At 42.1% G+C, this 24246-nt stretch overlaps 1 protein-coding gene across 1 annotated transcript in view; it reads left to right on the top strand.

Annotated features, from left to right (window-relative positions):
- Positions 1-24246, top strand: part of Akap13 (A-kinase anchoring protein 13) — a 177502-nt gene that overhangs the window by 87416 nt on the left and 65840 nt on the right. Inside the window, 1 exon segment of the mRNA XM_042698540.1 lies at positions 24004-24079. Within this exon segment, the coding sequence (XP_042554474.1) occupies positions 24004-24079 (76 nt within the window).

Raw genomic sequence — 24246 nt, forward strand, 5'->3', positions numbered from 1 at the left:
TCTTGTTTATGGCTAGTTAACTGCCAGGTGGGAGAGAACCCAACTCCTGTGCTAGTAAAGCTTCCATAATACTGCTGTTTGCTCAGGAGTCATTCTGAGGACACATACCAGAGGTCAAACCCACTGGGCCTTTTAGGGTGAGTTTTTGCTTTTTGAATAAGTGTTTTGGAATGATTTATAAACGCACTAAGATTTTATATCTATGCATTATACCCCATACTTTCAGTCACCTTTTGAGAAATTTCTTTGGCCAGTTTAAGATCTAAGTGGATTCATTTAAAAATAAATTTTATGTTCTTATAATTTCATTTGATTTGTTCAACTGCAGCTAAAAATCAAAATGGTACTCATCAAAAAAGCTTATTTCTTGATACAGGGATTAGTAGGCTTTTTCTAGATCCACCTTTTATTTCCTTAAGAATTCTGTGAAAAGGTATAGAAATACATGCCAAATAGCACCAGTACGTGACACTGAATTTGTTCATCCAAAATAAAAAGCTTTTGGCACCGTTCACTTTGAGGATTTCTACCATGGATAGGGAACATTTTCAGACCCCTGCTTCCATGATGCCCCCTGTGCTGTAACCTAACATTTCCATGTGTCATGGGGGTCTTTTCTCGGCAAGATACGGCCAAGTTCATTAGGAAACAGTCTGTTCCCTGGTGTATCTGCTCTTTGAGGTACCTCTGAAGTAATGCTTTTTCCAACTGTTCATTGCATTAGGTTATTAGCCATATGGAACAGTTAATCCTGCAGGCCAGTGTATCTTGTCAGGGCGCCCACGGACGAAGCAGCCAAACACTCAAGAATAACTACAGAACCCCATATGTTGGGTATTAGGTTACTGGGAAAGTTACTCTTCATTTAATATATTCTTCATTTAACATTTTCTTCCCAATCAAGAAAACATTTTCAATCAGAACCACAATCCCCCTCCCCACCCCACTTAAAAAATAATTACACAACTAAACCATAAATAAATTTTGAGTTTCCATTCTTAGTTATTTTTACAATATTAACATTTGTGTCTTCAGAGCATGATCATTGGAGCATTGTTCTTGGACTGCCTTCATTTTACTTACTGTCATCTTCAGTTCTCTGTCCTTGTATTATTTTTTAATGGGGACATTATTTTCTTGTATCTCAAGGGGACAAGCTTGCTTTTCCATCCTTAGCATAAGAGTCTGGTTAAAAACCACTGTGCTTTCTGTGGCTGATCATGCTCCACAGTAATGGGAAACTGTGACAGTTGCTAACTACTTGCTAATCTACCTGAAATGCTGTAGTGCTGACGTTCAGAATGGCTTTTATGGTCTCACTTTTAAAAGTGTATCTGTTGTCCTGTTTATATCTGTAGTTTTGTGGTCTGTGAGTCACTTATGAAAACACAAATTGGCCCCAGAATCACCAGTGAGCTTCTCTGTACACATTTGGTATTTAAGAGAACCAGACCCCTTATTTGTTCCTTTTGGAGCCAAAACTCCAGCTAGCATCAACCACAAGAAAACTTATTTCTCAGCCTTTTCATTTAAGTCTTTCAGAGAGTTAAGTTTCCTGAAAATGGAGAGTTTCCAGGAAATTTCCAATGGCTTCTTCTGCAGGGTTTCATTACAGTTGCAGAAAAGGCATACCTCAGAGAACCTCAGATTATAAAGTCACAAGTGGTGTGAAAGGATGAAGCGTATGGAAAGGATATAAGTTAGTGACCTGACTTTGCACTTATAAGTGATCACAAGAAAGTTCCTTACCTTTTCTGGCCTTTATTTTCTCCTGTGTATACAATAGGTATCTCTTAAGATTTATTCCAGATCTTGGGTGTCTGAAATGGTTGGCATAAATGTTGGGGTCTGTCTTCTGTGTTGGGTCAGAAGGACAATCTTGAAGGATTTAAAAAAAATTAGATTTTTGGGGCTGGGAAGGTGGCTCAGTGGTAGAGCGCTTGCCTTGCATGCATGAGGTCCTGGGTTCGATTTCTCAGCACCACATAAGAAAAAAGAAAAAAGCCGGAAGTGGCACTGTGGCTCAAGTGGTAGAGCTGAAGCCTTGAGCTGAAGAGCTGAGGGACAGCACCTAGGCCTAGAGTTCAGGCCCCACGACCGGACCCCCCCCCCCCCCCCCCCCCAAATAGATTTTTCTTTTGCCAATCAAATTTGTCAATGATGACTTTTTCCTTCAGTGTTTTTAGACAATCTAATGTTTTCATTGGTAGCACTGCTGACTCTTAGGTGGTGTGTGCTTTTTGGAGGAAACATCTATCCTACCAAGCTCCTTCCCCCATCACAGGACTAAAAGGTAGAATAGGAGAATCATTGTTCTTTGTATTCGTATTGTTTTGTCTCATTTTTCTTTTGCTCACTTTTATCCTGTTATATTGACAGCCAATGAAAGTAGCTCAATGTAATGGGAAAATTATGGATCTTAGCAGATGTAGGTGTTTTCTTTTTGTGTGTGTGTGCTGGTAATGGTATTTGAACTCAGGGCCTTAAGCTTTCACTTGGCTTTTCTGCTCATAGATGAGCATGTAGACTTTGCTTTTTGGGTAATAGTCTCTTATTCTAAAGATCTCATGAGATTTCCTCCCCACCCCTCCTCCCTATTCCAACCTTGTAAGGCCAGAAATTGTGGGAATTTCCAGACAGACTCATCATTGGGAGAAGGATGGAGAGAGCACCTGTATGTCCATGCATAAGTCCCTTCTCTTAGGCCCCTAGAACAAAGACTTGGGCAATAAGTCATCCTGTTGAATTGTGTTCCCATCTTCTGGGAGATGTTAACCTTGTGTATTTGAGAAACTAAATGGAGCCTTCAATTTACAAGTGTCTACTGTTTTGCATGCAGAACATAGTAATCAAAGCCAAGGGGGACTCCACCTAGGTAAATGAATAATATGTAGCTGTCCTGCACGTAGACTTGTTGGGAGAAACAAGGAAGTGGACTAGGAGTTGACATCTCCGTCATAGGGAGCCAGGGGAAGAATTGACTTTGTTCAGGCCTATCTATATCATGTCTCTTCTCCTGTTGACACCATGGCATTATAGCACCAGGCATGAAGTAAACTCTGCTGAGCTAGTTCACTAAAGGGATTTTCCTGTAGACAACACTGCTTTCCCTTGAAACAGGGAGTCAGTCTTTTCATTCCAGTTCTAGGAAGTGATGCATGTGTCATTATTACTTTGCCATGCAACAGTTCCTGTCGATATTGCCCATGTACACAGCATAATAGGCTATGTTCCTTCTTAGGAGTCATTAGGTTTCCCTAATGGAATGATGGAAGAAGGGAAATAGAGCTCTGGCCCTTCTCTCTCATTAGTGCTGAAAACTGGTACTGTGTCTGCTTCACATCAAGCCCAATGAATTATTTTTCTTCTTATCCAAACTGGCTTTTTACCTCCTTGTGTCAGTAAAAGGATTTCAGATGCATGTAGCTTTCACGTGATTGCCATTTCATTTGAATGCATTAAAAGGAATCCCTAACTGGGAACTTGTGTAGCTCACACCTGTAACTTTTAGCTACTCAGGAGGCTGAGATCTTAGGATCATGGTTCAAAGCCAGCCCAGGCATGAAAGTTTCTGAGACCCTTATCTCCAATTAACAACAAAAAGTCGGAAATAGAGCTGTGCTCAGATTGTAGTGAGCAAGCTCAAACAAAAAAACTCAGAGATAGCGTATAGGCCCCAAGTTCAAGCCCTAGGATTGGCACACGCGTGCGCGCACGCACACACGCACACACACAAATCTGTACTAAATACCTTTTCAAGATTGGGATGTAGTATGTGCACAATGCTCTTAGGTTTGCTTTTTGGTTCAAAGATCATGACCTTTAGATTGTGAGACAAAAAGTTCATTATTGACATAACCCGTCTCCTACTCCTGCAGCCCCGCAAGCTTCTGCAGAATTACTAAAAGTTTTTAAGAGATGCTGGCCGTGGTACATACACTCTGTCCAGCTTGCCCATGCTGGATTCTACCCTTTATTCATGTAGAGGCAACCTTGTTCATCTGACTAGCTTGCAAGCTCTTACGGCATTTGTGTTTGGTTGTCTTTGCATCCGTGCAAAGGTAGTGATATAAGTACACAGTTTGGAAGGGCTGTCAGTTTCCATTTGGTGAAGTTTTCTTTGCATTTTTTCAGAAATTCACCATCTTGAGTTCACCATCTTGACCACATGGTGGGTTAAGGGTTTGGTCTCATCTGATCCTTAACCTTCTACCAAGCTTACTACTCCACCCACTTCTGCAGCCTCCCCCACGAGGCGCCCCCATTTTGTGGTCTCCCCTGCGAGGTGCACCCCCTATTTGTGGCCTCCCCAGCGAGGCCCCCTCTGTTTTGCAGCCTCCTCCGCAAAGCGCCCCTTCTTTTTGGCCTCCTCCCTCCTCTGCAGCCTCTCCTACAAGGCCCCTTCCCCTGTGGGACCTCTCCTCTGCCTTTGTAGTGGGGGTGGAACCTGAAGCTCCATGTGTGCCAGAAGCAATGCACTCTTGTTGTCAAAATCTTTAGCTTTCTCTAGCATTGGCCATGTGGCGGATGTACCATGTTGGCATCGTGGGAGCTCAGTTGTTATTCCACACCAACTCGATTTCGTGCCAATCTCAACTTCATTCTGTGTGTGTATGCCTATGTGTGTGTGTCTGTGTCTTGTTATCTGGCATTGTAATCAAGTTATTTGGCTTAAATTATCTGGGGGCTTGAACCTAAAGGGGGGGAGTCCCCAGGACCCAGCCTGCATCTCACTCTTCAGGTCACAAGCCAAAATGTTGTAGAAAAGAGAAAGGGAGAGATAGGGAAAGTTGGACATGGTTGGCAGAGAGAGAGCAAAGAGAGCCTGAGAATGGCATAAAAATTAGGCGCTCTGGCTTTCCAGGGAGCTCAGGAGGCATTTCAAAGGGGTTTCAAGGCTTGGGCGTGACTCACAGCACCCCATTCAATGTGTAGGAGAGTCAGTCTGGTGAGTGAAGGAGAGCTGACCAGGCAGAAGCAGCGTCCCCACTTCCCTCAGAGCACTCAAGCCCCCAAAACCAAGCAACCTCAATCTTGAGGTGACTGGCCTTTCGGCTAAAGGCTGTAGGAATTCTCTGGCATGTTGCCACATCTGGACAGAGACTGAGCAACAGAGAACCATAGAGTAGTCTCACTCACCAGAGTAGAGAAGTGGTGTGGACGTGGATGTGAACGCCAGCAATGGTATTGGTGAAAAGTCTCACATGGTGTCTCAAGGCAGTTTGGTTCACAGAAAAGGGATTGTTAGGAAATTCTAGCATTTCCAACTCAAAAACCCCATCCGAGTCACCGTATGTAAGGTATATTAAATAGGTAGGTTTTATTAGGTAGCTGATGAAGAGAACACCAAATGCTATTCAGGCAGGAAAAGAAGTTTATTTACCAAACTGCTGCACCCCTCCCCCCCATGCTTGGTGGAGAGGCATGGGTGAAAAAAGGGAGGGGGGTGACCCACCCCTGGGCCAGGACTTATCTAGGCCAGGGACAGGAAGAGGTATGGCCAGGTGGGGGAAAGATTGGATCCACATTGGATCCGGATGTGACCTCAGGGTCTGGGACCCTTCTAAGGTCAGATGGGAGGCGTGTGACCAGAGGTGGCCCAGGATGTGACCTAGCAGGAGGGGAAGGTGACTGCTTCCAGGTCTGCCAGTTACCTAGGTAACAGATACTGGACGGAAACTTAGCCAAGGGGTAAGGAGGTGTCCCTGCGCAGACCTTACAAGGACAACTTCTGGTAGTCTGTGGCAGTGCTGCAGGACATGTAGATAGAAACCCTGCTGTATGTAGCTCTGATACTGTTTGTCATTCCAAGCATCCAGTGGGATCCTGAACGCCCTCCCCCCCCCCTCCCCCCCCCCCCCCCCCCCCACACACACACCCCCAGTGGATATAGATGGACTTTAGGAACCAATTGCTGGATTTGCACAATAGAATCCACTAGTCTCCAAATCGCTTTGATAATGGATGGGTGGGTCCTCCCAGTCTAATAGAGCAAGAGGAGGAACAGGCCCATTTCTCCTTTTACTAAGGTTTTTAAATTTTTTTATTATTTTCTATTTTTTAATGGAGGCATCATGGATGTGATAGCATTTGAAGGGAGCTTAACGCCCCCACAGCTTTTCATAAATGGGGAAGAGCATTGTGACCGGATTGAGGGCAACAACCCTGTTGTGGATGCAACAACCAGATGTCAAAGGGGCTTGTGTGGCTTCAACAGCAGACTTCTGCAAGGAGAGGTGGAGAAAAATCGGCAAAAGAGACAGAGTGCTCAGCTTCTCCCAGAATCAGTCATTCAGAGCCAAATGCTCTTTGTCCCAATGGGTCATGCTGGTATTTTCAGCCTTCTGGAAAGGGATTGTTTCAGGGATATCTTAAGTTCAGTCCAAATTAGGTACTTGGGGATTGGCCAGGAAAAAAAAATCTATAAATATCTATCTTTTCTTCTTTCCCTTTGCCTCAGATGGAGAGACTCCTCCTGCCCACACCTCTCACTCAAAGCTGTAACTCTTCTGTGTTTCCAGTCCTTCCCTGGTTTTTTAAAGAACCACTTCTTTGTTAAACAGCTTGGTGTTCAGGTGCCCTTTGAAACTCCTCTAGTCTTGGCTTTGGAGAGACACTTGTCTTCTCCATTTACTAGAGGACAGAAAGTTTAAACTTCCCTTCTTTGTGCTTTCTTGTCTCATAGTTGAGCACATATCCAGAGGGAGCATGTTGGTCTGTCTCAGCAAGTGTTTTGTTCTGTCAGTGCTGACCTGAGTCAAACTTAAAATTACTTGGTTTTTATTTTATGTGAACCCATGTAGGCTGACTATGTAATGATTTTCATAAAGCAAAAACATTGTAGAACTAATTCTATACTCATGCCTCAAGTACTATACAGATATTCCCCATAATCGGTCCATTTACTATTTGCCCTTGTTACTTTTGTCCCCATTTTAAGATGAGAAACTGAGGATTAGAGGTTCATATCACTTGGTCAAGGTTATCTGGCTCCAGAGTTCTTGATAGGTTAAGTCATTAAGCTGCTAGCCTTCCCTTTACTTCCTTGCATGCTGATGATGAGACAGAAGGATCATTCCCCTTCTTTAAATGTATCTTTGTATTAACAACCCTTCCTAAGTAAATTCTCACAGCCGAAGTCTGAGGTAAAAAAAGTTTTGTTGCACTTTAAGATTTTTCCAGAACATTGGAATATCTGTCCTAATTGAATAAAATTATCCAGATATAGACTCCAAACACTAGTCTCCAAGTGACCATCTGCCCAGGTGAACCTGACAGCAGTACTGTCAAGTCTATCATGAAGGGTTTTCTCTGTATCCCCTCCTCTTGTCTCTTGGATAGTTGATAGAAGAGCATTTTGTACGAATAGTTGGTTTTTGTTTTGTTTTTGTTTTTGGGTCCGGTCGTGGGGCCTGAACTCTTGGCCTGAGCGCTGTCCCTCAGCTCTTCAGCTCAAGGCTAGTGCTCTACCACTTGAGCCACAGCGCCACTTCCAGGTTTTTTCTTTTTGCGTATTTAGTGCTGAGGAATCGAACCCAGGACCTCAGGCATGCAAGGCAAGTGCTCTACCTCTGAGCCCACTTCCCAGCCCCTGGTTTTTGTTTTGAAAGCAGGACTATACAGTGGTATGTATTTGCCTGTAGAGACGAGGTGCATCTTCCATGCAAAGTTGAATCATTTTCTGGCTCATCTGATGGAACAACTAACTAGGCCAGCTAATGCTATTCTTTTTTCTGTGAAGAGAAGAATGAGAACAAATGATTTTCCAAAGTAATACATGCTTGTTTTATGGTATTTAAATTTTTCTTAAGTTTTCGTGTCTCACTGGAACTTTTTTTTTTATCTTCTTCTTCTTTTTTTTGGTCGGTCATGGGGCTTGAACTTGGGGCTTGGGCACTGTTCTTGAGCTCTTCAGCTCAAGGTAAGCACTCTACCATTTGAGCCACAGTGCCACTTCTGGTTTTCTGGTGGTTCATTAGAGATAAGAGTCTCATAGACTTTTCTTGCCTGGGCTGGCTTTGAACCACTATCCTCAGATTCTGAGTAGCTAGGATTACAGGCGTGAGCTACTGGCACCTGGCTTTTTAAAAAAATCCTTTTAAACTATAACTTTTTTGTTGCTCACTTCATGTGTGTGGCTTACTGGGTTTGGACTCAGGGCCTCACACACTTGCTGTAGAAGTGCTCTACCACTTGGGCCATGCTCCTGGACCTTTTTCTCAGATAGGACCTGTTTTATTTTTGCCCAGGGATGGCCTTGATCCATGTCTCCTCCTCTATTTCAAACATAGGTGGAGTTTCAGGCCTGTGCCATCCTTCTTCCAGGCTCATTTGTTGAGATCAATGTACAATACTTTTTTTTTTTTTTTGGTCTGGGCTGGACTTGAACTATGATCCTCCTATTTCTACCTCTCAAGTAACTGGAATTATAGATGTGTACCACCCTGCCTGACTTTAGGTTGCTTACCTTTCTATATTAAAATGGACAGTTTTTTTTTCTCTCATCATTATTTCGTAATTAAATTTGTGAATTAGGGTGTGATTGCAGTGGTGCACGAGAAGATGATCTGTCAGTCATCTGGCCTTTGTATATTCTATACTGTTTTTGGCTCTCCAGAGCAGAAAAATAAGGAAATGACTGTTGCTTTTAAGGAGCTCCTTGTGCTTGTTAGAGTCAGACTAACAGGACAGGACACCATAAAATCAGTGCATTGGAGTCTGCACACTGCAGAAGTACAAAGGGCAGAGAAAGCTGTATTAGGAAAACAGGATGTGAAGGGTGGACTTTGATTAAGGTAGACAGACAAGAGGGAATCCCAGTAACTCTAGTAGTCTAAGAGCCACTCACTTTGAAATAGGAAGAACCATACCCTAGTTTTGGAGCTTCGGTCACACCAACCTTTCATGTACTTACTTTGAAAAATAGTAGAAAATAAGATTGACTGAAGTTCATGCAGCAATAAGAAATTTTGGCAGAGGAGATTGGATTGAATGAAGCTAAAAACGTTAAAAACTTTTACATCTTTTTCTTGAATTAGAGCACAGATCAGATCACTTCTGTGGCTTCCAGCGGGGCGGAGGAGGGGGGACTCTGAGTAGGGTCTGACCTCTGTGGCATGGCATCATATACTTCTGCATATGCTTCTGTAACGTAGGCTGATGCTCCTTCAGCCTGGTGTCATAGTGCTTGTTTATGAGTCTATCTTGGGACTAGACATCTTGCCCTCCCTCTGTCAGGCCTGGTGTTCGTCAGCTGCCTCTGCTCACACTCTTAGTATGCCATGCCTACCTCTTCTCTCCTGTTTCTCGGTATTAAACTCCCATTAAAGTAAATAATCTTCCTAATCACTGCAGCTGAAGATCCAAAGATTACTTTGCTAACCAGGCAGTCTTGGATTTTGTACAATTTCACTACTATATCTTTTCAAGGATCCAGCAGTAGCTCATGCATTTTTTTTTAAATCATATTTTATGGTACAAAACCTCTAAAGTACACCCTTAAATATTTATTACCTGGATAAATGATTTTGGTTTACATTCATTACCTTGTTACTAATTGACCATTACATGCTAGTGATGAAAAAAATCCCATTGGGAAATCCTGGTCTGTTAATGTCCACGTGGTTTGCTTTGCCTCATTGTTTTATAGAAGGAGCGTTGTTATTTCGTAGATGATTGTATGGAAAGGAAAGGAAGCTCCTTGTTGGCTCCTTCCCCCAAACACCCTTTGTCCATTCTGCTGGCCTGCTCTGGCTACTAGCAACCTTTCTCCATGCTGTCACCCATGTCTGCACTCAAGGCTTTCTCTGGTAGACTCTAAAGGACATTAATATCTGTTGCACAGCGATCACTTCATGTTAATGGTTCTTTTTCTCTCTTAAATGTTACTGAATTCTCCAAGGTAAGATTTTTTTTATACCACATTTGTAATCCTATAATAACCCTAATAAAAGGATATACTGAAGATACTTATCTTTAAGGGGCACGTGTCTTAAGAGAAAATTTGAGAAGGTTGAGTGTATTGCTTCTGAGAGAGCATACATTTTCACTAGTGAAATAGTAGATATTTAAATACAGCACTTAATACCCTAGAGTTTCACCCAGCACTACCCTCATTCTCCCATGTCTGTGAAACAATTCACAGCAAAACCCACTTCTTTTCTTGGCTTTTCACAGCAGTTGACATTACTTACCATTCTCTCTATGAAGTACTTTGTTCTTTTAGTGTCTTTGCTGTCACCTCCATATCTTGATTTCCTAATTTGAATGCCTAATTCTAACTGTTCTCCTGAGTTCCAGGCTCGTACATTCCTTCACCTACTGACCCCTGTACCTCTTGGGTATCTCTGCGGTCCCTCAGATTCACTTACCATCTGTCTCTTGCTGCCACCTTGTAGGTAGTTCTGCAGAGTAGAGACCTGGTCAGCCTCTACAATTTGCCTTCATCCCCTGACTTTACTTCATAATGCCCAGGGTTTTGTCAGTGGTAAATACTTTTGGACCATCAGTTTGTTTTCTTGGTCTGTACTCAACACTTGAGTTCAAGCAACAGGTATCTTTCATCTAACTACCCTCACACTAGTGTTCAGTTTTTAGTTGGTTATACAAATTGTTCCATGGGAAAATAGCAAAGGATATAAATTTATTTCAGTTGACTGTTGGGAAATATTAGTAGTGGTTTTAAGAATAAGAAATTTTGGAGAAGCATGCCCCTTTTTACTGTTAATACCTAAGGGGAAATGGGAAATACTGTTGGCTTTCATTACTTTGCTAAAATAAAAGCTTACACCTACCTGTTTTTATGAAATTCATAAGATTTACACATATGGGAAGAAATTCTTATGTCCTTTCATTATGAAAGAAACATTGGAGTTGCTTTTGTTTTCATTTATGGGCACTTTTGTTTTTATTTGTGGCACATGCACTACAGGCAAGCTACACCATGCCTGGTCACTTCATAGAAATTGTGTGTGTGTGTGTGTGTGTGTGTGTGTGTGTGTGTGTGTGTGTGTGTGTGTGTGTGTGTGTGTGTGTGTGTGTGTGTGTGTGTGTGTGTGTGTGTGTGTGTGTAAGTACTTGGTGGGTGGGAGGTCACCAGTAAATGCTGTTTTATAATCTTGCTTTGGAAGACTTGCTATAGATTGAAGTGTCCTAACAGTGTCACCAGTTGACAATGATTCTCCCTTTCTGTTCTTTTCTCTTCCCCCCTCTCTGTCTGTCTCTGTCTCTGTCTCTCTGAGGTTGAGCCTAGGCAGACACTCTTAACACCTTAACCACACCCACAGCCTTTTTTGCTTGTTTGCGTGGTTGTTGTTGTTTTTTTTTTTTGCCGGTCATGGGGCCTGAACTCTGGGTCTGGGTGCTGTCCCTCAGCTCTTCAGCTCAAGGCTAGCGTTCTATCACTGGAGCCACGGCGCCACTTCCAGCCTTTTCTGTTTATGTGGTGATGAGGAATCGAACCCAGGGCCTCATGCTTGCAAGTCATGCACTCTACCGCTGAGCTACCTTCCCAGCCTCTGCTTTGTTTTTTTTTGTGCCAGTACTGGGGCCTGACCTTAGGGTCCTTTAGCATTTTCACTCAAGGCTGGTGCTATGACTGGTTAACTGAAGATAAGAGTCTCATGGGCTTTCCTGCCTGGGCTAGCCTCAAAGTGGGATCCTTAGATTTCATCAGCCTCTTGAGTAGCTAGGATTATAGGTGTGAGTCACCAGTGCCTGGCAGCTTTAGTTATTTTTTAGATAGTGTCTCACATTTTTTGCCTAGGTTGGTCTGGAGGTGATCCTCTCACGTATACCTCCAACATTACTGAGATTACATGCTCCAGCTCTGTTGTTGAGATGAAGGTCTCACTAACTTTCTGCTGAGGCTGGCCTTGAACCTCAATCTTCTTGATAATCTACCACCCGAGTCACTGAGATTATAGGCATGAAGTACCACTGCCAGTCTCTCCCTCCTTCACAAATCTGTTCGTAATTTTAGTAAAAGTTAACATTTGTTGTGTTTGTTCCATGAGGTGTATTTCTGGTAGAGTGCAAGTTTATAAAGTGACTTTGTTCTTAGATTTTTCCATCTTATTTCTGTTCTTGTAATGATTGCTTTTGTTGTCAAATTGTTGCTGTCAGCTAAATTGTTTCATGCTTTCTTCCTGAAAGGGCCATGAAGGGTTAAAGTAAAGGAGCTGCTTGCTGCTACCACTGTTTTCCTCTTTTTCCCTTTGGAGAACTCCAGGTCCAAGTCAATTGAGATGGCAAAGGAAAGGGCAGGCCTCCTTCTCTGGACAGCAGTACCCGAAACCCCTCTATGGCAATGTAAAAGGAAGTTGCAGGGAGGAGTCGGACCCTCACAGCCATTCTGTAAGCCAGTCATCTCTTCTTGAAAGAATTTGTTCTGAGCAAAATGAGACTTAATCATGTGGAGGCTAAAATGTCTATCTATATTCGAATAAATTTTGTCACCAGCAAAGGCATGATTTTAGGTGACATGCTCTTTTCAAGTGAGAGCATAGATGAATTCTTGCCTGTGAAAACCTTCCCTTCCTTCCTGTTTTGTGTAAAGACTGAGTGGAAAAGCCTAAAAGCAGAAGTGATTTCTACACTGTGTGTCTTCTGTAAATTTTGAGAGAATATCTTGAATCTCGCTTTTATGTCAGGGAACAGAGATTTCTAAGTGTCTGGCTGGCAGTGTATTGTATTGGAGCAGGAAAATCTTTGTGTTGTGATATAGCTTGAACCCTTCCATTTTCAGTTCTAGGAATTTACGTCCACAGAGTCACAGGAACATGTTCCAAGTTGATGTGAGCTATGGACAGTGGCACATCAGGGAAAAGAGAGGACCCTTGGGTTTCACTTTAGTACCTTGTGTTCCCTGCAGAGACTAAGTTGATCCTTGGCCAATCCCCAGTCACATGCTGTTGCTTATGTTCATTGGGGGTTTCAGGAAAACCATTTAGTAACTGGATCCTGCCTAATCCCCCCTTAATTTATGCTCCCCACCTCTTCCACTTTTTTGGGGGGGGGGTGGAGTTCCAGGGGAGGGGTCAGCATATTCTTTCCACTAGGTGGCATCCTAATTCAGAAACTTGGCTGTGGGACTTGAGATGGGCTTCTGTTCTACCTGGAACCAAAGAAGCGGGCCTCACAGTGTTGACCTAAAAGAACATCTAAATAACTGGGTAAGGTATTCAACCTTGTAGTTAATTAAAGAAGGGGAAATATTACCAACCTCCTCCAAATCTGTAACTCCCAGCTCTGGTTTAGATATGAAATGATTGGTTGCTGTGTTTCAAAACCATAACAAAGTAACTGTTCTTGGTTCCAGATGTTTTCGATAAAAATTTGGAATTGTTACATCAGCAGGAAAAGCGCAGAACTGCAGACTCTGTCTTCTGCTGGCTTTCTGAGCAGGTCCAGAGAGAAAACAGACTTTTCCCACCCAAAGTACTTATTCTCCAACATGGAACAGATTACACATGGACAATTTTTAATTGTCCTTTTAATTATGCTTATGTGTGAAGAAAAGGTAGACTCCTCCCCCCCCCCCCCCCCCCCCCAATCATACAAAGCCAGGTCTAGGTTAATCTAAGAGAGTTACATTGTTTTTTAAACAGATGTGTATCTTGGTTGTATAAACTTTCCCAGAACAGAGACCTTGTTTTCTTACTGCTTCTGTTTGCCTCTTCAGTAAGGGACAAAATATCTTTTCAACTGATACAGATTATCTGTAGTAAGTCACTATTTGGATGAGGTTAGGATAGAAAGGTTTTATGGGAATTAAAGTATCTCTGATCCCTAGAGAAGTCCCTGAGAACTTGGGAAGCAGGAAACACTTGGTTCTAATTAGGACAGGAGGGAGGGGCAGTGAGGAGCAGAGGATGTTGAGGACAGAGGGGAGGCAGCATTGTGCTTCACAGGGGAAGAAGGAAGAAAGCTAATATAGAAAATTTAATACATAGCCTTTTTTTACTATACACTGAAGCCTGTAAGATCTTTCACTCATGCCCTAAGTTACACAGTTTAGAAATCTTAATAAATCCCTGGCCAGGTTTCCATGAGTTTGGAAAGCCCAAGCAATAATTTTATTTATAACTTTAAAATCTATCTGATTGCTCTGCTTCTACTGTTTTTTTTTGTTTTGTTTTGCTTGTTTAGCATCATCTCTGCTGAAAAGCAACTCTCTGTATATGTTGGCACGTAGAGCCAGGCTTGCTCACTGGGTACAGCCTGTAATGATGCACCAGTGAGGGACGGGGGAGTAGAAAGCCTTGTAGTTGGATGTAGCTGAGACTGTGATAACATTAATAGATACATAGAGAACAATCCTGCAGTCTTTGCTGGCTTTTTGTATTTATCTCCTTTAAGCGCAAGGAAATGGGAACTCATCAGACCTTCTGTACTTCTTTATAGCTCCTAAAAAACAGCTCTCACCAACTTTGCAATGTTGACAGAAATTGAGTTACCAAATCTCTTTTCTTCCTTTCTGATGCCGTATTTGAAACCCAGCATTCACACTCTCCCAGTCTGCCTAAGGATTGCTCCGAACAGTTAGGAAAAATGTATGTCATTCTTTCTGGAAAAAGGAAGTTCTTTTTTGAGGGTTTTTCCCCTATCTCTTTTTCTTTAAAGCATATTTTTTGCTTCTTTTCTACTCACTCATTTCTAGTCCCAGGATGAGAGTATCTGAAGTGAGTGGATAATGCTAGACTAGATCTGCCCCTCAGGATGTCGGATAGGGTAGTAGACAGAAAGTTCCAGAATGGTAGCAAAGTAGGCAAATGAAATAACAGAGCCATACATAAGAGCTAGCTAATATGCCAAAAGCATTGATGGGGGAGAAAGTCCCAACCTTTTTTTTACTTTTCTTACCCACAAGAATGTTAACACACACACACACTTACACACATGCTTACACTTGATCATTTACTCCATACCTTTTCTCTCATTTTTTTTAAAGTCCCCGTCATTCTTCCCCCAGTCCCAATCTCAAAGCAAAAACTTAATTCTTAGTGAGTTCTAAACATTGCCAGACATTTTCATAGCCACTTCTGGGTCCTGGAGACACAATGCTGAAATACTTGGCGAACATTTTTCTCACATGAAATCATCAGTTTGCACGTGGCAGGGAGCTGCAAGTGTATACTTCCTTCAGTAGATTCAGTGTTCTATACATCCTGGAACAGCTGAGTGTGTTGTACAGACTTGTGGTGTTTAAGATGACACCCCCTTCCTTTATTAGCATACCACCCTGACATCAAAGGGCTTGCATCTCCTAGCAATGCCTGACAGAGCCATTTTCCTAGGGAGCTGGGTGGGGAGGAGGAGCAGGAGGAAGCTAGTTGGAAAAGGAAGCCTTGTTTTTCTCCTCTTCGTCTGTAGATGAATCATGTTCCCACCACTGCAATTAGGTTTTCAAACCTCCAAGGCTGCGGGTGCAGAGCTGAAAGGGCAAGCAGTGACGTTCTTGAGAGAGAAGGAGAAGGGGGAGGAGGCTGGGGCGGGAGGGCTGGCGGGAGGAGGAGAGCAGCCAGAGGAGTGGTCTGTTTTTCCTTTTACTCTTAGATATTTTCAACTTAAATCAAAACCAAACCCGGGTCCAGCTGCCTGTTGAGCAAGAGACAGACTAACGACTCATTCTTTGAAAAAGCATCACCAGCTTTTTGTCTTTTTTTTTCTTTCTTACTGTTTTAAGGGGGAAAAAATTAGTGAATTTTCTCACATTATCTCTTGGAAATAGAATTGTTCCCCCCCCCCCTTTGTCATCTTGGCAAAGTAAATACTGGATTTTTATTGCCTGCTTTGTTTTTTCTCCCCCCACGTGTCAGCCACTATGCTTAGTCCGTTCAGTCTTGAGTTTTCTATTGGAGTTATCGTCAGCGATGGACACCGTCTGTACTTCCCCTCCTGCCGGGTTCTGGGCGACAGAGACCTTGGGGGAATCCATTGCTTATATTATGAATTATAAGATCGTCTCAGCACTCTGAAGTTGCCACGAAGTTCTCAGTCAGTTCAAGGAGTTGGATTCTACTTGTTTGCTTTTTAAATTTCTCTCTCTTTTTTTTTGCCCCTGAGGGGTTTCTGGAAGGCAGAGCCCTCCTGCTCACTGTGAGAAAGTTGGAACTCTGACTTGTTTGATCACATTGGTCCCCAAGTTAACAGTGGGTATACTTCTTGCGTTTTCTCCCTCCTCTTCGTATCTGGACAAAATGTATGAACGGCACAAGAGGCGCTATAGCCTGTGTGACATCTCCAAGGTGGACAGAACGGTGGATGTGGTGCTGCTGAAGGTAAGGGGCAGGCCTCATCTTGTCTGACTCTGGCTGTTCGCTTCCTTTCAGTCCAGTAGTGGTATACCTTGGCCTTCCCATACTGGGAGGAAGTCTGAGGAAAGCTGGGCCAACAGTCATGGTTAGAGGGCAGGGGGGTGATCTGAAGGTCCTTTAAAGCAACATCTGAACGGAGATAGCAAGTGTTTGAGAATAAGCAGTGTGTTTTTACTTTTAGGTAGAGTCTGGTGTTCAGGAGAATGTCATGTTTTGAAAAGCACAAAGAGAGAAATGACCTTCAGACTTGCTCTTTCATGGAGTCTCTGTCTGTGCCTCTTGTCCCTATCCTCCCTTCCTCTCCCCATCTGTCTGTCTGGGTCTCTTTCTCAGTGAGTCTGTCTGCTTTTTCTCTCCGTTCTCGCTGTCAGTCCTTTCTGCGTTGTTCCACTGCTGTCTCTCCCTTGCTTTTTCGGGGCCTACATTTATTTCCTTAGGAAGGGTTTTCTGTAAAGCTATTCCTTAATGTGGCGTAGCTGCCCTCTGGCTTGTTTGGCTGCTTTTCAATTATCCCATCTGACTGTTGATATGGCTGTATTTGTTTTCTCAGCATTAGCCGGGTTGAGTGCGTGAAATCTGGATAGCTGATAGCTCAAAGAAGACATCCTTGTCTCTAAAATTAGTCTGAACTTCTCTAGTCAGGAAGATGGGAGTCTGGGAATGTTGGACGACTCATGGAGCACTTTTTGGAAATTTAATGGTTTTCTGGCAGAGGCAGGGGAAGTTGGAATCCAACCAAGTGCTTTACAGATGCCCAGAGAACCTACGCTTGGACTTGATGTGGAGTAATTCCAGGCAGAGTTTAGTGTATTACCTGGGTCAAGGATTCAGCTGAGTACTGGAGACTTCCTTAGTTTTTGTTTTTCGCTATTTGCTTTTTGTTTTTTTGAGGAGGTACGGTTGGAGACAGTACTGTAGTTTGAACTAAGGGCATCACACTTGCTAGGCAGGAGCTCGCCCACTTACGCCTTGCCTCCTCTTTGTGTTGAATTACTTTTCAGATAGGGTCTCACTTACCAAGGTTTATATCTAGGCTGGCCTTAGACTGTGATCCTCCTACCGGTGCGTCCCACATAGCACCACAATGTCCAGTTGTTCTTGGAGAGTAGAGGGAATATCTGCCTCAACGTTTTTTCATGTAGGACTGACTTTGACCTGCAATCTTACTTCCAACTTCCAACTGAGATGACAAGCAGGAGCTATCGCCTGGAGCTTTTCTTTTGAAACAGGGTCTTGTCAGGTATCCCAGGTTGGATTCAGAACTATGATTCTCCTGCCTCAGCTCCCCAAGTGCTGAGATTACAGGCTAGTGCTGCCACGCCCAGTGACTTTCTGCATTTTTTCCTCTGGTTGAGTCAGGCTAAAAAATGGTTTGAGAAGGCTGGGCGATTAGTTCCATGCTGGAGGAGGCGTGGTTTGTGGTGGACTGTTGCAAGGGTGCCCTCCATAATAACTCTTGGGATGGTTGTCTGACTTGCCAGGCCTAGGCCGACACCGCCTGGTATTTGACCTTGTTCCAAGATAATGGTTTTATTTCTTTGAAATGTAACTTCCTTTAAGAAATAGCAGTGGTGTTTTAAGTTTTCCTCCATGATGTACTTAGAAGAGCTTAGCTTTTAGAACCTTTCTTTGCATGATGTCACTAGGAACAACGTACGTTAAAAACAAAGATCCTAGTATGCAGTACTCTACATTGCAAGACTCTTAGATGTTTTTCTGCTGGAAGAAGTCTTAGGTGTTATTTTGACCACTTTTTTTCCAATATAGGCATTCCTTAAATGACACTGGATACACACATGATAGCATATGAGTTCATGTTGTCACAGTTTTTAGTAGTTTCTCCCACAATTCTCATTTCCTCCCTCCTTCCCAATTACTAGTGTTCTCCAGTTATTTTTACAAAAATCACTTTGAATTTCACTATCTTTTGTCAGCATTAAAAAAAAATAATTGTTGGACTCACTGGACAGTATGTTGAAAATGAGCTATACAACTTGTGGGTAGAGAGTAAGAGGGAAAAACGGGGAGAGCACGAAGGAAGGGATGACATTGTACAAAAGAAATGTGCTCATTACCCAACTTATGTAACTGTAACCCTTCTGTACATTACCTTTACAATAATTAAAAAAATATTGGGTGTTCATGCGTATGTCATGTACATGTTCTTGTTCTCCTTGTTTTTATTTTTATTTTTTGTCAGTCATGGGGCTTGATCTCTGGGCCTGGGCACTGTCCCTCAGCTCTTCAGCTCAAGGCTAGTGCTCTACCACTTGAACCACAGCGCCACTCCAGCCTTTTCTGTTTTTGTGGTGCTAAGGAATCGAACCCAGGGCCTCATGCATGCGAGGCAAGCACTCTACCACTGAGCCACCTCCCCAGCCCTCTACTTGTTTTTTGTTTTTTTTTGAGGGGGTGGTCCGGTCGTGGGGCCTGAACTCTGGGCCTGGGCGCTGTCCCTCAGCTCTTCAGTTCAAGGCTAGTGCTCTACCACTTGAGCCACAGCGCCACTTCTGGCTTTTTTCTTTTGCTTATGTAGTGCTGAGGAATCGAACCCAGGGCCTCAGGAATTCAAGGCAAGCGCCTCTACTTGTTTTTATACAAAAGTTTGTCCTTGTTCATCTGTTCACTCTGAACAATGTGTCTAATTTGTATGAAAGGCTCTGTAAATATTAAATGGTGTTATGAATTCATAAGCCTTTTTTCTGTAAATTGTGATTGATTAATTTACTGTTACATTTGATACTTGATAACCAGAATACAGGTGAAATATGATATTAGTCACAAGGTTTTGATTGTGAGCCTTTCACTTTGTTATTCTACATTTATAACTCCAATTCCTCCCATTGGCATTCTCACAGTTTATTAAGTTAGCTTTGGAATTCTCATTTTGTGCTATATATCCATACTTTCTTTGGCTTATTAGGCATTCTGGGTGACCTCCTTTGTCAGTTCTGTGCAGTTAATTTCATGGATGTGCTTCTACACTCAGGCTTTCTCTGAGGAGTTCCCCAGAGCTAGATGCATGGTTCTTTATCCACAGATCAGCTGTTATGCCATTGACTCCCAATCTTTCAACATATTATCTTCTTATACTATTTTACAAATGATAAAACCTGCAACACACATATACACACACCCCTGGATATGACATTCCCTTGCTTTCTCTTTCCTGATGTTTACATGGCTTCTGGTTCTTCTGATAAGTGCTTGGTAGCTATGAATCATAGGCTAAAAATGGATATGGAAGAATTTAGTTGTTGCCAGGGACCTTTAGTACCTGCACCCTAATTTTTCCAATGTCCCTCAGAAAGCTGTGTTCATTTCCTGTTGGTGATTGGTAAGAGCTTCTGGTATAAAGAAATTGAAAGCTTTAGGAAAAGTGTTTACTAACCTTCGTTACAGACTTGTATTTAATGAAACTCTTTTGCATTTAAGTATTGCTAAACATAATCATATTCTAATTGTAATTATATTTAAATAATTTCTCTATGTACAGTTACATTTATAATGAATAATCAGTTTCCCTGAAGAAAAAAATAAAAAGCTTCTGATAGCCAAGGATTGGAATTCCTAGAGAATAGCAACTATCAGAAACTTATCACAGAACTAGTATACCAAAAGGAATGGTGTCAAAAATGTGTGCTGGAATTTGTTAATTGAGGACTAACTGTTGATTTATATTGGCTTTAGCTAGGGACCACTTCTGTTTTATTAATTTTACCAGTTTGGGTACCTGGGGAAAACAAGCTGTCTAGTAGTATTGACATGATTCTTAATGTTATTGATAATTTATTGGGGGCATTTTTTCTTTTCTTTTTTTTTGTATCTGGTTAATTCAGAATGTTAACTCAGAGCTGGGAATGTGGCTTAGTGGTAGAGTGCTTGCCTAGCATGCATGAAGTCCTGGGTTTGATTCCTCAGTACCACATAAACAGAAAAAACCAGGAGCAGTGCTGTGGCTCAAGACTGCTCGTCTTGAGCAAAAAGAAACACAGACAGTGCCCAGGCCCTGAATTCAAGCCCTAGGACTGGACAAAACAAAACAAAAACAAACACAAACAAACGCCACCAAAAAACCATAATGTTAAAATATTTAAAAAGAGCTGCAGAGTTTTGTGTGTGTTGAATGGGTGTATTTACAGAAAGTGAGGCCATGTGACCACATTAGCTAAAGTTCAGATGTATAGTGTGTCCGTACAAAGCCTAGTATTATTTCTCTGAGAAATAAACCTTTTAAAAGTTCACCTCCACATTGCAGCAAAAGAAAGACACTGGGGGGCTAAAGATTGATGCCACCAGTGCTTATCTGCTGAGTTATAGTGTGATTCCCTGACCAGAGTGACTCAGTTGGTTTTCATGTCTGGATGGTGGGTTTTCCCTTCCTTTTGTTGAGTCTTGCAGTGTGGGCTTTGTCTCCTGAGACACTGGCAGAGGAAGTGAGTATTGGCAGTGGCTGAGAAGGCTTGGTGTCACCGCCAGCTGTTATTAGGTTGTTTGTTCAGACATAAGTAGTAGCAGCAGCACTGCCAGTAACAAAAGAAGGAAAATACGTACCACTGTTTTCAGACTGTGGGGAACACATGGAAGGCATGGTTTCAATTATCACAACAGGTTTTAGGCTTGATGGCAGGAATGAAACGTTGAAAAGTCACCTGGATGGGTCTGATGTTTCTTCTGAGGTCACTTTCATCACACCATGTCTGTACACATTGTAACTCATCAGAACTCTGGATGTTGAGTTCCTGTGGTGCCAGTGAGCTAGTTTTCATGACCAGTCTGTGGACAAAGGAAAGTGACTAATAATGTTTGTTTTTTAGCTAAATAATCACTAGTGTATTTTTGTGACTTAATCCCTTTCCAAATGATGTAGGTATGTTTTCTATCACTAAGCCAAGCTCCTGGCCCTTGATTTCTACATTTCCAACTACTTGCTGAAATAATAATAATTCTAAATACTAGGTTAGAATCTACCTTTCCTACCCAGTAAGTATCCAGTCCTATATTTTATTCATAGCTCGGTGATTCCTAAGGGAAAGGTCTGAATAAGGGGCTCATAACCTTCATCTTCATTTTTCTCTGAACCTCTAATTATTAGCAGTTTCACATTTCTGATAAAATCAGAATCTCATGCCCAGTCTGGCTTCAGAACTGCCTAGCAGTATTGACAGCATACCTAACCAGCTTATCGGTAAACTCCTCTGCCTTAGGATTGTATTTCGGGACACTTGCTTGAGAATAAGCATTCTTCTAACCGGACTACCTGCTTTCTTTTACTTGCATGTTGGATAGGATTCAGATGTGTTACTGTGTGTGCGCACTGTGTGTAGCCTATGGGAAAATGTTTCCAGTGGCACATCATAGTGTGGTATGGAAGGCATGTTGGTGGTCTGTGAGTGAGACAGAGACAGGTATCCTTGATGAAAAGAAAGGAGGCTAGCGTAGATTCAGAAGGGAGATTTTTTTTTCATCCAGTTTGTATCTCTGAAGCAGCCTACTTAAACAGCAAGCTCAGTATTCTCCACACATGAACATGATGGCTTGGTGTTGCTATTACACAGGATGTGGTTGAAAATGCTGATACATGTTTTGACATTCTTTCTGTACGCATTGCAGCATTGAGATTTGTTCCGTGGCTAATGGCACTGGCTAGGACTGGTAGCAACTGGCTGAGGTTACTAGCTCTGACTTTGGCTTTGTGGGCAGCATCATAACTTTTTTCAGACAAGTTTGCATATCTGGAACTGCTGCATACCCTTTAAAATTGCGATAAAATGTATATAGTTCAGCCTTTAAACCATTTTTAAGTATGCAGTTGAGTGGAACAAAGTACCTTTGTATCCTTGTGTAACTATCACCAACAGCCTTCTCCATATCCTTGCCACAGGCCCAAACTGAAGATCTGCACCTGTTAAACAATAATTCCCCATTTCTCTCCCTCCTCTTAGCCTCTTGGAAATCACCATTTTTTTTTTTGTCTGATTTTTGACAATCTAGGAGTCTCATACAGTGGAGCCATAATTGTATAGCTTTTTGTGTGTGTGTGTGTGTGATTGTCTTTTGTAGCTTATTATCTTCAAAGCCCATCTAAGTCATAGCATGTGTCAAGCTAAAAAATACTCCATCTTAAGCATATACCATTTTTTTACTTATCCACTCATCTATCAACCAACCTTTGGGCTGTTATAACTATTGACTGCTGTGTATAGTGCTATGACTTTTTATCTGTGGGTGTATTCTCAGAAGCAGGATTGCTGAATTACAGGGTAATTGTATACTTAATTCTTGAGAAACAGATGCTGTTTTTTCCCACATAGCTGGTATCATTTTACATTCCTATGAACATTACATAAGGGTTCCCACTTCTCTTCATTCTCACTGGGAAATGTTATTTCCACATTTAAAGAGAATGATAACCAGCTGTGCACCAGTGGCTCACACCTGTAATCCTAACTCTCAGGAGGCTGAGATCTGAGGATCACAGTTTGAAGCCAGCCTGGGAAGGAAAGTCCTTGAGACTCTTATCTCCCATTAACCACCAAAAATCAGGAAGTAGTGCCGTGGCTCAAAGTGGTAGAGCCTTGAGTAAAAAATCACAGGGACGGCACCCAGGACCTGAGTTCAAGCCCCATGACCAAAAACAAACAAACAAAAAATCCTTAATAGGTTTGAAGTGATGGCTCATGGTAGTTTTTATTTGCATTTCCCTAACACATACTTCTGTGCTGCATCTGTAAGCCAGCAGGTATGAGTTTCTAAGCTATTTATATTCACAAATATGTGCTATCTACCATGAATGCCATCACAGGCATGGCTTCTCTGTGTATGCTCTGTCTTGGTTCTCCCATACCTTTTTTTGACCTGTTACCTCAAAACAAGTGGACCTAGATTGAAAGTCTCAAGACTTTCTCTCAAGACTCCATAATCTTGTTTAGCCTTCTGTAAGAGATATGTATATTTTGGTAGACTTTTTTTTGGGGGGGGTGGGATCTGGTTGTGGGGCCTGAATTCTGGGCCTGGGCCTGGGCCTGGGCGCTGTCCCTCAGTTCTTCAGCTCAAGGCTAGCGCTCTACCACTTGAGCCACAGCGCCACTTCCGGCTTTTTTCTTTTTTGCTTATGTGGTGCTGAGGAATTGAACCGAGGGCCTCATGCACACAAGGCATAGACTTTCTTTTTGAATCTTATTTAACTACTTCTTTCATCCAGTCATTTTGCTTCCTTTGGCCTCAGATTTTTTTTTTTTAATGAGTCTTCTAAAGGATTGTGGTTATACCCCTTAGAGTTCTAGCCACTTTTAATTTTCTTCTAGAACCACTGAAGATAATGATTATTAAATTAGTTATTAAGAGATACTGCATTTTAATAATATTCTCTCAGTTTAGATAGTTCTAGTCTAGATAGTCTAGATAGTCCTGTTGCTTGGTTTTTACTGTTAGAGAAACCTGTTTCACAATAATATATTTTAACTTGCAAACGAGGACATCAGATATGTGTCTTAATATTTGATTATTTTCATATATTAACTTTTTTACTTTACCTCTGCCCTGCACCATGAGTGCATATCTTTTCCTATTGTGTATTGACAGTCTTCTCAGAGAGCTCTGAAGTTTTGAAGAAAAAGGAGGAGGTGCATAATTTCAGACTCAACAACATTATTTCACTGTCTAAAGTAATTTTTATTTTTTCTAGATAAATCGAGAAAGTTGGTGTTCCATAGAGCCATGTCCTGGTGCAGCATCACTCTTGGCTTCCAAACAGAGCACAGGTAAACAGAGATTTTTTTTTCCTTTCATTTTCTGATTTACTGGATCTAGAGCCACAATGCATCTGTAAAAACTGATATTTTGAGGAGCTGGGAAGGTGGCTCAGTGGTAGAGTAGGTTGCCTTGCATGCATGAGGCTTTGGGTTCAATTCCTCAGCACCACATAAGC

This window comes from Dipodomys spectabilis, unplaced genomic scaffold, assembly GCF_019054845.1.
Source record: "Dipodomys spectabilis isolate Male_0828 unplaced genomic scaffold, ASM1905484v1 ptg000233l, whole genome shotgun sequence".
In the NCBI taxonomy this organism is placed as follows: Eukaryota; Metazoa; Chordata; class Mammalia; order Rodentia; family Heteromyidae; genus Dipodomys; species Dipodomys spectabilis.